General features: G+C 42.2%; 1 protein-coding gene across 1 annotated transcript in view; it reads left to right on the top strand.

Annotated features, from left to right (window-relative positions):
- The first annotated feature begins 3,420 nt into the window (after nucleotides 1-3,420).
- cux1a (cut-like homeobox 1a) overlaps nucleotides 3,421-13,845 on the top strand; it is a 103,082-nt gene continuing 92,657 nt past the window's right edge. Inside the window, exon 1 of the mRNA XM_056594751.1 lies at nucleotides 3,421-3,532. Within this exon, the coding sequence (XP_056450726.1) occupies nucleotides 3,470-3,532 (63 nt within the window). The 5' untranslated portion in view covers nucleotides 3,421-3,469. The remainder of the gene's footprint in view (nucleotides 3,533-13,845) is intronic.

The following is a 13,845-nucleotide window of genomic DNA, read 5'->3' as shown; positions in this document are numbered from 1 at the left end:
TCTTTTTTTTTTACAATAATCTACTGTCTACTCTACAGTGTGTGCCAGCAAGAAGAAATTAAAGATGGATTAAAGTTAAAACCCTTGAGAACCTAAGCATTATTAAGAGCACTGTTAACCCGTGTGTGTGTGTGTGTGTGTGTGTGTGTGTGTGTGTGTGTGTGTGTGTGTGTGTGTTTATGTGTGTGTGTGTGTGTGTGTGTGTGTGTGTGTGTGTGTGTGTGTGTGTGTGTGTGTGTGTGTGTGTTGGGGGTGTTACTAATATGGGCCTATCAATGTTGAAAACATTACATTTTTACCCTTGTGTGACTTGTGTGAAGACCACTAGATGGCGCTGCAGTCTCAGTGTACAGAGATGCAGTCACGGTGGGACGCTATGTGACGCTTATAATGAGACATTAAACGTGTTTAATTAAACGATTAACCTTTCTGGCGATTTTGTAAGACACAAACAACCACACTATTTATACACAAAACGCGCAATATTCTCAAGGGCCAGAACCGCCGATGTCTTTATAAATGCTATCCCTAATTAAAATCTAAGAGGCCTATGTCAGATTTAACTTGCAGGCATCTTTAGAAGGCCTATCATCACAAACCTCTGGAGAGGGCTTCTTCGATTACACACGATAAGCAGCGCGTTGCTGGCGGACGGGAAGGCCTCCTAATTGGGTTCCCCGGAAGACCCAGTCTGCTAAGACACACCCACACACACACCCACAAACACACACACACACACACACACACACACACACACACACACACACACACACACACACACACACACACACACACACACACACACACACACACACACACACACACACACGCACGAACAAACACCACACACAGCTAAGGTATATTGGAATTTCAAATACAATTTAATTTATTTATTGATTATGAAAAAAAAATGCATAATCAACTTTTACTGTCCGATTTAGCCTAATCAATCAATTGCTCATGAATGAATTGTCCTTAATTAATCCCTGATGGGCTAAATTAACTTCTTGATTGAGCACTTATTTAAAAGATGTTCTAATGCTGTATTTTGATTGTGACAATGGATTCAGTATGTTGAAGCTACTGTAGATAGAGGCATAGACAAGGACAAGCTCAGATATCTTGCTGTGCCCAGGTATCTGAAAATTACCAGTAATGTGATATTTTCCTTTTATCCGTTGTAGGCTGCAGCCTATAGCAGGTTTAATAGGCTCTCGGAGGGGAACACTATAGACCCTGTTGGTTTGGTCTTTGGTAACTCCAGTGGTGCTTTTAGGGGAGTTAAGATGGAGTTACAGACACGTGGGCATGAGAAAAGGTATAGGTCATTCCAAATTCTCTAAAGGGGTAGGTCATTCCACCTTCTCTAAAGGGGTAGGTCATCCCACCTTCTTTAAAGGGGTAGGTCATTCCACCTTCTTTAAAGGGGTAGGTCATCCCACCTTCTTTAAAGGGGTAGGTCATTCCACCTTCTTTAAAGGGGTAGGTCATCCCACCTTCTTTAAAGGGGTAGGTCATTCCACCTTCTTTAAAGGGGTAGGTCATCCCACCTTCTTTAAAGGGGTAGGTCATTCCACCTTCTTTAAAGGGGTAGGTCATTCCGACTTCTCTAAAGGGGTAGGTCATCCCACCTTCTTTAAAGGGGTAGGTCATTCCAACTTCTCAAAAGGGGTAGGTCATCTCACCTTCTCTCCCAGGTTAATATTTGGCTGATGTTATTTAGATGTGACTCTCAGAAAGGTATAATCTTCCTGACCCATGCTCCTGTTGTGTTTCCAGAAAAGGCCTGATTATCGTCACAACAAAAACATATCAGGTCTATTTCAAGTCGCTTATTTTATAGTTTGGACTATTTTCTTGCACGGCAGCCTACTGTCTAGGTTAGGCCCATATACAGTTTAGCCTGGTCGACTTTGGTAAACTTGGCACGGACGGAATCGAACAACATAATGTAAGTATGCTCGTCCCATTTATCTCCGAGCATGGTGTTGCACTCAATAGGTCATTTTTACATGGATGTTACGTTTATTGATCTCTGCACACACTCCAGATTGGATCTCAATGTAGCCTTAATAAAAATCCATGTCCGCGTTTCTTTTACATTTAGGGCATTTAGAAGACGTTTTTATTCAAAGCGACTTACATAAGTACATTTGTCATAAGAAGTGAAACAATATATCGCTGTCAGTACAGTAAAGATGTTCATAGAGCTAAGTGCAAGTAACAATTGCTAGGCTAACCCATTCCCTTTGTACAGCACTGCTAGCAGCTACTGCAGATTAAGTATTATGAATAAGTGCAATGTAGATTAAGTGCGTACAATAAGTGTGTACATTAAGTTTCAACTGAATGGAGCCTCCATGTGCAGCTTAATGATGAATGTATGTTTCTGTGGATTTGCATGGTGTGATGACCGCTGTGACCTTCAGAGGCGCTGTTTCAGGGTATGATGCCACGCTGTGTCCTCCAGGTGCTGTTTCGCGGTGTGATACCCCACTGTGACCACCGGGACGCTGTTTCCCCAAGTTCAAGCTTAAAGTCAAGTGCGTTTCACAGACGCCCTGTATTGCTGTATTGTCCTGGCCCTTATATTTTACTTTATGCGCGAATAACACAAATCTAACACAAATCCACACATTTAAAGTGTTTTCATATTTTTTCAGGCCTTTAAAATCCAAACTACAAGGGGAATGTCATAAATATAATGGGAGATACATAAACTGGCCTTTACCTTTACGTTTACAACAGGGATGTGATAGGATATTTTCCAATAGTCATGGTTAAACTCCAGGGTTATGCTGAAGCTAATGGATACCATTAGTCTATTCGACGGTTGTCTTACACGGACAACATTAAAGAGATATAGTCTATATGGTACACCAAAACAGTTCACACATGGAAAACCCATTACGAGGCGAGAATAGCCCAGTCAATGATTATTAAAATAGTTCATCAAGAATAGGTGACCCTAAGGTTAGGCTGACACTCTGACACATACATTTCCAGCTCATAGAAAAAATAACTATGTTTATTATGAAAAGGCTAAATATGTGATAGGAGTAGGCTAATAACACATTATTTGAAGGGTCCACTATTAAGCAGAGATAAGAGAGAGATAAGCCTAATATGTGTATGTATAATAATCAAAGAATCTGAAAAACGTTTTTAGTAAACCTACCTGGTATAGCCTACCAACTAGTATGTTACATTTCAACGTGTGCAGTCCATCCCGACTTTTCACTAATAAAAAGACTGGCTTGAACCCCGTTCAATATTTTATAACTGGCTCCCGTTCAATATCACAGGTCGACGTTCAATAACTCCAATCCGCGCCCGTATTCAATAAGCGCTCATCGTGTTCAACCGCTCCGCTCCGTGTTTTGCGTCCTCCGCTCCCCCTCCTTCCCGCTGGATCCCAGCCCCTCGCGCTCTATCTCTATCACTCCACTCCGTCTCAATATGTCTCAAGATGGCGGCCAATGCGGGATCGATGTTTCAATATTGGAAGCGCTTTGATTTACAGCGGTTGCAGGTCAGACCCTTTTCCTTGAAGTTCCTACAGTGTTTTGAAAGCCGACATGCGTGAAAGCCGCTGTCGTGTTCCGACTTCGCTCCTCTTGTGTTCTTTTTAGCCCGTCGCGGAGCTCCGCTCTCCCATTGATTAAAGCGCCACTCTCGCTGATCGGAAATTGATCCTCTTTGTTCAATTCCCATCGATCGGACATCATGGCCGCGGGGAAGCGGTCACCATGGCAATCGGTGCACCCTAGCCAGGATAGACATGGCAAAGAGTGCGACAGGGTGAACTCTTAACTTTGCGCCCTGAGTGTTTATACAGTGTTGATTTGTTTGTTGGGAATGTTTGTCAAAGTGCACTAGTGAGCTGGTTAGTTAACTAGTGAGCTTGTCTCGAGCTGGCGCGCGGTGCGGCGCCGGAGAGCGGCTCTCGCCTTCAGGTTTAATTAACTTAATATCTTAATTGTCTTTTATGTGTTTTGCTTTTTGTAAATTAAACTGTGTGGCATATCAACTATTTATTGCCGTCTATGGAGGCTGAAATGTTCATCAATGCTCTGAGTCTTACAACTCATGTGGGCTAATTAATGTGGAGGAAAAACTGTTCGAATGAGCATGCAGGTATTTGGTTATTTTTTTTAAATCGCTAGAGATGAAGTCCAGCTGTGTGGTGGGTGTTGGGGGAGCCTGGTTAACTGGGATTCAGTGGGCAGCGGACATGGCCATCGCATTGGTTCCCTACAAGTTGCAATGTACAACACGTCTGGTTTAGTGGAGTAATGATCACGTTTAGACTGAAAGGTAAGTTTAGAGCTCTCGTCGTTCGCCTTGCAGTGGATGGTGATATTGTTAACAAAGCCTGTCTTATCGGCAGGATTTAAACTTTCCTTTACCGTTACCGTTACCGGCAGATCGGGTTATTTCGTTGCCATCCTCTCCTTTTTTTCTTTTTTCTTTTTTGACAGCGTTAAGGAAATTGGCCGCAAGAGTACTCTATTTATAAATAAAATGTTTTCAATCAATTTAACCTTTATTAAATCGTAATTAGACCTAAGTCAAATCATTGATTTGGAGCGGAGCATGTCTCTGGATCGATCTTGGTTATGAGTGCTTCTGAGCTGTGAGCTGAAGAAGTGAACAGGCCCTCATTTATATTTTGTTTGGTCTGAACGTAGGCTAAGATTATTTGCCTACTTTCACCTTGAAAAAGTCCTATACACCTTAGTAACAGCACTGTATTTGCGTGTCTATAATCGTATGCAAATAGAATATATCCCATGTATTTAAAGCCCCTTCTTTGGTCAAAGCATTTAACAAGAACGATTTTCTATTAAACCAAAAGGCTTCAACTACAAACCTTCAAATGTATTGTTGATGCCTTTGGCCTGATGGTCCTTAAGAATGTATCCCAAAATGACACCATTGCAATGGTATTTAAAACATCAAAATATCCAGCGTCCTTTAACGAGCCTGCAGTAATTGACTGCTGTCAAATCTTAGTATGCAGGCTTATTTTTATTTTTTTCTTGGGTGATTTTTCAAATAGATGATAACACAGAGGGTGGTAGTCCTGTTTTAATGGCATTTCAGCTCTGCGGAATGGGCGCAGGTGCCTTACTCAGCAGATGGCCCACTCTGTTTACTCTGTCTTGTGCCTGTAAAAGGTTCCCCTGGAGGATGTAATGGCCTACATTTCTTAACTTGTACAAGACTTTATCAAGCCCCCTGTGGTGAAGGGAAAAAAAGTGTGCAAATTGGGATTTTGCAGAACAACTTAGGCTAGCTGCATGCCATTGCATTATCAACTATAATATGATATTCAAGATCAACTATTATGCACTATTATTGCTGTACTATTATTTTATTAGTATTCAATATTATACTCTTACACTATATATCTTCCTTTTTACACCACGGACGCCATGCAGGCTTACCTCACAGTCACCCTTGCTACAGTGTACCCAAAACCCTGGGCCACTCATACATGGCTTCACATAAAGTATGCATTTAGTCTGGGCCTGAGCGCTGCATTAATCATGGAGACAGCCATCAGATGATATTACACAGAGAGATGCACAGTTATGGCATGGCTGGTATCTGAAGCTTATCTTCTTCGTTTAGGAGTTGTCGAGGTAGCAGTCTTTTCTGTGTGACTCTTTCGTCAACGCTTATAACCGTTCATGACAGTTAGGTCGATGGTCACTTGAATAGGCTTCACACAACTGCAAATACGACAGACATGCATGGCTACTCTTCTGACTTTGATAATGCAGAGCCCTATTTGTAAATGCGTGCATCATATAAATGTGCTTGAGGGTCGACAAAAAACCTCCTGCAAGACCTTCCAAATATGATGGAATCCCTCCTTAAAATATTCCTCAAAGGTTTGGCCTGTTTCTGTTATGTGTGTCACGAAAGTAAATGCAGTTGAGACTTCAATACTGCAAGTGTCATTCAGTGTTATTTCGAGTGGCACGCTTTATATCAGCGCACTTTTATATTCTCAGTCTGGATGAAATGATGCAATGTTCAGAACTAAACCCGAGTAGTAATCATCCACCACTCATACCATTGATGATTCACCAGCTGTCTAAATAAATAGACCCTGGATTAAACAGCACACACATGTTGTTATAAAATATTGTATGGATCATTTCCTCGGCTGGTTGCAAAAATATCTAACCATATCAAGTCGACATCGTCAGAACGTTAAATTATTCACGTCCAACATATACGTAGACGTTCCCTGTAGCCCAAGAATTCCAGAAATCATCACAAATGTAATCAAAAGTTGATTTGAGATTTGGAAAATCAGCAGTGTTTAATTAAAGAAAGACTTCATTTCCCACCGGCTCCATTGCCTCTAGTCGCAAAGAGCTACTTGGACTCTTGGGACCCGACAGCACTGTTTGAGAACAAACCTCCCCACTTTCCACCCCCCCATCTCCCATTAGCACTTTAGTTTGCCTATGCTCCTTGTGTTTCCCTTGTGGCCTTTAACTGTTTTAAAACGCATGCCACCTGGGTTGATTTAGCATCGTTGGAGGGCCTCCAGACTGCAGGTGAGATGCTGTTCCACGGTGTGTGTGTGTGTGTGTGTGTGTGTGTGTGTGTGTGTGTGTGTGTGTGTGTGTGTGTGTGTGTGTGTGTGTGTGTGTGTGTGTGTGTGTGTGTGTGTGTGTGTGTGTGTGTGTGTGTGTGTCTGTTTCACTGTTAGTGTGCACGTGGGGGGTCCTACACAGACATGGGTAGCATGTTAAAGGGTAGATACAGCAGAAGGAAGTGTTATCGTTTCCAGCCGTTTCTTCCAGACTTGAGATGCCACCTACTGCTCTATATATTTTGTGTTTTTTTGTTGACAGCTGTCAACAGTATAATAGTTACAAACTAGAGAAACAGTTTATACTTTTTTTTTGCTCATAGTTTGAGCAAAAAACAGATTTTGCAGTATGTTACATATTCACATCACTAGAGCTACTCCAGTACACTTTTGAGACGGATAGTTATGACACTATGACAATATATATACAAAGCTTATATCTTTATATAATCCAATCATTCCAGACAAAATGAGACGCAATTTTGTGACTAAGCACTGCGACATTCCTATCTTATGGTGGTAGTCTGGACTGCGAACAAGCAAGCCAGCCTTCACTCTCTCACCCTGTTTATTACCCAAGCACACACACACGCACGCACGCACGCACGCACGCACGCACGCACGCACGCACGCACGCACGCACGCACGCACGCACGCACGCACGCACGCACGCACGCACGCACGCACGCACGCACACACACACACACACACACACACACACACACACACACACACACACACACACACACACACACACACACACACACACACTTCTTAACAAGCTTGTTAAACAAGGCTCCAAACAAGACAAGCGTTTGCAAGTCCTCATCAAAATGCAGTCAGCCTGTTTTGTCCTCTCCTCTTTCCATCACCCTGGGACTTGGAGACTTTTGGAAAGCTTGATATTTTGTCTAACACATCATTTTGGACCAGGCGATTATCTGATCTCGGTACAGTCCAACATGTTCACCCTTACTTGACATAAAACATGTTGACACATACTTGACTTTTAAAACAAGACTGAATACTTTTATGTTTGCTTTAGCTTTCTGCTAAATCTTAAATACTTTCTAAAATGCATTTTTTTTTACTTTGCCTTATTTTCAATCATTTTTTTATTTTATTAATACTATGAATTTTTTTACTTTGCGTATGTTTTCTTTTACTTATCTAGTATTTTATTTTATTGTATGACAATGTTTCTATGTGAAGCACTGAGCCTCATTTATGAAAAGTGCTATATATATAAAGTTGCATTGCCTTGCCTTGAAGTAACTAGTCTCAGAGCGGGCAAAGGCTATGTAACATCAGCTCCGGGTATGTCAACCGTTTGGATTGTTGTTTGGCATTTATTTTGTCTAAATGGTAGCATCTGAACCGGGTTCACACCAATAGACCTATGTACACGTACGTTCAATACTGCATTAGCAGAAGCATATTCCCTGGGCTGAGAAGCAGCCTCTCTGATTAGCAGGAGTTTAGACGTTTCAATAGTAACCTCTTTCTTCAGTCTGGTGGGTGGACCCTAGGGCCTCCTTCAACTTTGAAGTGTGTGTTGGGGCATGTTTGTGTGTGTGTGTGTGTGTGTGTGTGTGTGTGTGTGTGTGTGTGTGTGTGTGTGTGTGTGTGTGTGTGTGTGTGTGTGTGTGTGTGTGTGTGTGTGTGTGTGTGTGTGTGTGTGTGTGTGTGTGTGTGTGTGTGTGTGTGTGCGTGTGTGTTTGTGGGGGCGGGTGTGTGTGTCTGTGTGTGCACTGAGGAAAGGACAGGGCATACATGACATCAGATAATCCAGCCTTCTACCCTCCCGTTTCCTGCACTCCTTTTCCCTCTCTCACTCTCCCCCATCGCTGCTGTGGCCCCCATTTCTTGGCCTCACTGTAGTTTAACAAGGGACCTGACGCCAAATAAATAATTAGCAAGGAATGCGCTGTCTGTTCTCTTTTTTTATGAGGGGGAGGGGTCGTGGTGATGGTCGTGGCAGGGGCCATCATGCTGGGTTCAAGACATTGAGAGAGAGAGAGAGATTCTTAACATTTAGAGTAGACCATATCTAATGTAACACCTCAATCTAGGCGTTTCCGACGTTGTACGGATCGTTCACCATGTTTGGCCCCTGGACACCCAAAATAATCTTGATCAAGACCCACAGTAGTTCTCAAACCTCCCAAGCCACATCTCCTAACGATGGTGTGGGAAACGCTACAGCACAACAGTACTGCCTCCATGTATTTGTCTTTTTTGGAATTGAACCAACAATTATTGGCACATTTAAGCTTGACTTTGACATTAACAACAACCATGGTAACTTATTTCACAGTATTTTGGCAGCGCCCTCTTGGATGACATCACATGCAGTGATTGACTGAGGCAGTTGTCGGCCCAGGGCAATCTAACAAAATGTTACTCTCCGGGTAAGAACCCTTCTGAAAACATGGGAACGCTTTTCTCAGGGTTAAGGTCCTTTAAGACGCATGGAGAATAAACGGGTTAAGAAAATACAGACAAAATTTTAAGTCAAGACTATTTACATTAGCCGCAACACGATATGCTGCATTTTCCAATGATAATCACACTGGTGAAAAAGACAGGAGTCCTAGCCTGGTAAAGATGAGTTTGTGCTCTGTCCTATCACTAAAAGTATCCTATGTATTCAGATGATTAAATTATAATGGAGTTTTACTTTTTAATTCAAGTGTAAAATAACGTTTGGAATGGCAGTTAGCTGATTATGGATTATGATTTGCATTCTTTAATAAATGTTTGGAAGATGTTCATTTTTGAGGTTGTTTCCCAGTTTGATAACTAAAGTAATCTATCATGCTTTGGTTGGTATCCAATACTAAACTGTTGTGATACAAGTGCACACGGTCATATAGTCAAAAACAACCTATGTTCATGTAGCGTAGTGAGAGTGAACAGCACCGACTGCTAGCGAGATGGATGATCAATACACGTACAGCAGAGAGTGTTAATTAAAGGCCTATAAATGGAGTTAACCACTATGGATGATCAATACACATACAACAGTAAGTGTTAATTATAGGCCTATGAATGGAGTTTACCACTATGGATGATCAATGCACATACAACAGAAAGTGTTAACTATAGGCCTATGAATGGATTTTACCACTATGGATGATCATTATTAGACATGTAACAGAAAGTGTTAACTATAGGCCTATGAATGGATTTTACCACTATGGATGATCATTAGACATGTAACAGAAAGTGTTAACTATAGGCCTATGAATGAAGTTGACCAATATGGATGCAATAAGAGTGTTGAGAGAAGTAATGTTACCTCCGCAATTGTCCCACCACATGAACAGGGTACATTACATTGTACAATTGCAAACATACCTGATTGTGATCGGTTAAACAGATTTATTCTCAGACTAGAACCGTAAAAAAAAACGTCCTTGATGCGTCTGTTTTTCAAAAAGGGAAATTGCGTCGTATGCATACAGTCCCATTCAGAGCCATGTTTGGCAATTATTTTATTGATGTGGAACATTATTATCCTGGTCAATTTAAAGGACCTTTACTCTTCACAGGCTATTTATATGGAATTAAAATGGCAGGGTAAGGGGTGCAGGATGGGTGGTGGGGTATAAATACTGCAGGTCTCCAATCTAACAATTGGAGGATCTGTGTTTAGGTGCAGAGTCATGCAGCGAAGAGAAAATAAACATTTCTAACTATTAAAACATTTTTGTGAAGCGTTTGGTTACTGGAAAATATTTTCTGCTTACTGTGTTGAGCAGTCAAGCATTTCTTGACCTTGACTAAACAAAAGCTGCACCGACAGCCAGATATCTTTAGCCATTTGTGTTCCCGGAAAACCCGCTGATCCAGCTAGTTGTCCTTACCCTAGACTAATTCTTTTTTAACAAATGGAAGGCGCTATGTTATTTTCAAGACTTTTTTTTTGGTCAATTTTGCTACGTGCAGTAGAACCTTAAAAAAGAGCGAAGCAGGGATACCAGCTGACACACACAAGACACCCATAGCAGCTCCATTCTAGTGTTACAAAGTAGATGCGAGTTAGGCTTTTGCCCTGGCAACCATGATAGTTGTTCTAACCACAATAAAAAGGGGTTATTCAACTTAGCACAATTCTGCCACACAAACACATGGGTATGCCACACACACATGACATACACACAAACGCTCACAGACGGACGGACACAGACAGACGCACACGCAGATGCACACAAACACACTTATGACAAAATGTTAATATTGACCTTTTGACAAAAGTGATCTGACAGCTTGGAGTTCAGGTTTCAGCGTTTGTGGCGCCGCTGTTCTGGCAGAGTAGTAGATAATAAGGCTAGCCTCGCCAGAGCTGTGTGTCACTCTGTTTATGTTTCTGTTATGTGGTCGCTGGAGCGGTTAGGGTTTCAATCATACTGCATTTCTTCACCATTTGTATTCTCAAATAATCTAGATTTTGATTCTAAAATAACACAGATTGATCATGAAATAACTGGAAATGTTAACCAAGGCTGATGTCAAGTGAGATTAGGTTCAAGGTTGGAGTTGTGTTAATATTTGTACACACAATCTTATTCAGTTAAATCGAGTCGCCGTAGAATATAGGAACTTAATCCATGCTTATGTCAGTGAACTGGGCAGTATTTAAGAAAGGCCATTCATCCGCTGCTGTGATGCTGTAGTTCAAGAAGAAGAAATCTTCCTGCCTGGGAATGAGACCAAACTGAATAGTGCTGATTTTCCAAAACTCAAATAGTGCCGACTGCACGAACAAGTGAAGTCGTGCTGCAGCGAATAACAAAAACAAAACAACTGTAAATCTATAAAATAATCCTTAAATTGATTGCTTTTCTCAAAACGAAAATCCCCAAGTTAACTCTCCCCGGTTAAACACAATGAAAGGAACTCAAAGCGGAGGAGCAACTATGCAAGCATATAAAAAGCTTTACCAAAACTGAAACCTAAGTATATTGTGGGTGGGAGACAAAAATAACTACAGTTTCTTATGTTCAGCCCCCCCTCTCTTGCCCCAGACACACACACACACACACACACACACACACACACACACACACACACACACACACACACACACACACACACACACACACACACACACACACACACACACACTCAAACACACACACACACACACACACACACACACACACACACACACACACACACACACACACACACACACACACACACTCAAACACACACACACACACACACACACACACACACACACACACACACACACACACACACACACACACACACACACACACACACACACACACACACATACAAACACAAACACACACAAACTGGGGAGTTTGCTCTAAATAATACTTAACTCAGGTTCTGAAGGGTTTTCGCCATCTTTAATTTCTTCTTGCTGGCACAGTTTCGTAACTCCGGTTTCGGGCAAGTTATAAAATAGCTTCCTTAACATAATACAGTGCACAGTGTTTTGACCAGCCCATGTGTTCATGTTCCCATTATGACATTGGGGAGGGATGGGGGCTGGCGAGGGGGTTGTTGTGAGCAGGGTATTAACAGACACACATTATGTTTGTTGTGATATTGCACATTTTATGTGGTCTATACAGTTCTTGATGCAGTGTCTCCGAGAAGACATTGAATGGACAAAGATGTTAATTTGCTCAACTAATGTTTCGCTTTTAATTTAATTTTATTTTGCTGGCGTAGCTTTCAGAGAAATAATTGTGAGGTGGTATTGCTTTTTTGTGGTTGGATAACTTCTCTTTTTGAATGCAATTGCTGTGTACAATGGACATTGGCATCATACATGAAACATAATGCATGATTCAAACAAGGCTATTGCTCATATATGTTATGTCGACTTTATTTGATTGTATTCAATTGGACCAAACATGAATCCTGATTCAGTTTTCCTGATACTAGGATTTGAATTCCATGGGGGAAGACCACAAACACAAAGAGAAGGGCACACATCTCTCACATTCCAAACAATATAGACGTGATTCTGTACATTGTACATTGATGTGCCTTTGTGATGAAGAAGTGAAGGATTAAGCGGAGCTACATAGTCTTCTGGGTTTACCTCAGTTCACCATCACTACTAAAACATCACTAAACCATCAGTACTGCACCATCACTACTGCACCATCAATACAGCATCATCAATACAGCATCACTACTAAACTATCACTACACCATCAGTACTGCACCATCCATACACCATCACAACACCATCACTACAATGCTTTAACTGCACCATCACTACACCATCACTACTGCACCATCACAACACCATCACCAATGCACCATCAATACACCATCACTACTTAAACTTCCCTGACTATCACTACACCTACTCCTTCTCTACACCATCACTTCCCCATCACCACACCACCACAACACCGTCCAACACCATCACTACATCATGGCAATTGATTGAACAATTGTACACATTTTAATTGAAGGTTGCAGATGGAATTTAAAAGAGGAGCTGGATGTAATAGGTGTGCGCCTCCACTGGTGTGGTGGCCTTTTTCTACAGGCTGAGCATAGAGAGCTATTCTTTAGTGTGTCTGAGCCAACCCGATCCCGCCTCCTGATCCATGCGCCCCAGCACCAGCAGCGCCTGCTATTTCCATACCCCGGCCCCCGTTGTCGAAACTGGCTGTCACTTGGAATACGTGTTTACTTCAGTCACTCCTTGTTGGGCCCTGCAGATGAGGCATTAAAGATGTATGGGCAGGGAAGTGCTGTAGTCTGCTCTTTTTCCCCCTGCCTAGCTGTCTAATCTAGTGCCGGATGGCGCACGCTCTCTCTCTCTCTCTCTCTCTCTCTCTCTCTCTCTCTCTCTCTCTCTCTCTCTCTCTCTCTCTCTCTCTCTCTCACCCTACCTCCCTCCCTCCCTTCAGCCCTCCCTCCCTTCAGCCCTCATTCAAAATGTTGTTCTGCTCCAGCCTGCACTACCACAGCCAGGGCCAGACTGTTAGAGGCAACTATGAAGACAATCAACCCGCCCCCCCACATAAATAATGTAGCTGTCATATGTGATCACTCCAGTTGGTTCCATGTCTAGACGGCCTGCGTTCTTTCTATGCACAGGCCTAGCGCCCACAAGGGAACAGCATCCTAGCCTTGTTGCTTAGCTTACCAGCCCCTGTGCTACCGGCTCAACAATAACAGGACGTCGGGCAGGTAGCCTTCATGTAGGAGGATGTTTGGCCTGT

This window comes from Gadus chalcogrammus, chromosome 7 (genome assembly GCF_026213295.1).
Source record: "Gadus chalcogrammus isolate NIFS_2021 chromosome 7, NIFS_Gcha_1.0, whole genome shotgun sequence".
In the NCBI taxonomy this organism is placed as follows: domain Eukaryota; kingdom Metazoa; phylum Chordata; class Actinopteri; order Gadiformes; family Gadidae; genus Gadus; species Gadus chalcogrammus.
Note: the sequence above shows the minus strand (reverse complement) of the source record. Positions and strands in the feature narration are given on the sequence as shown.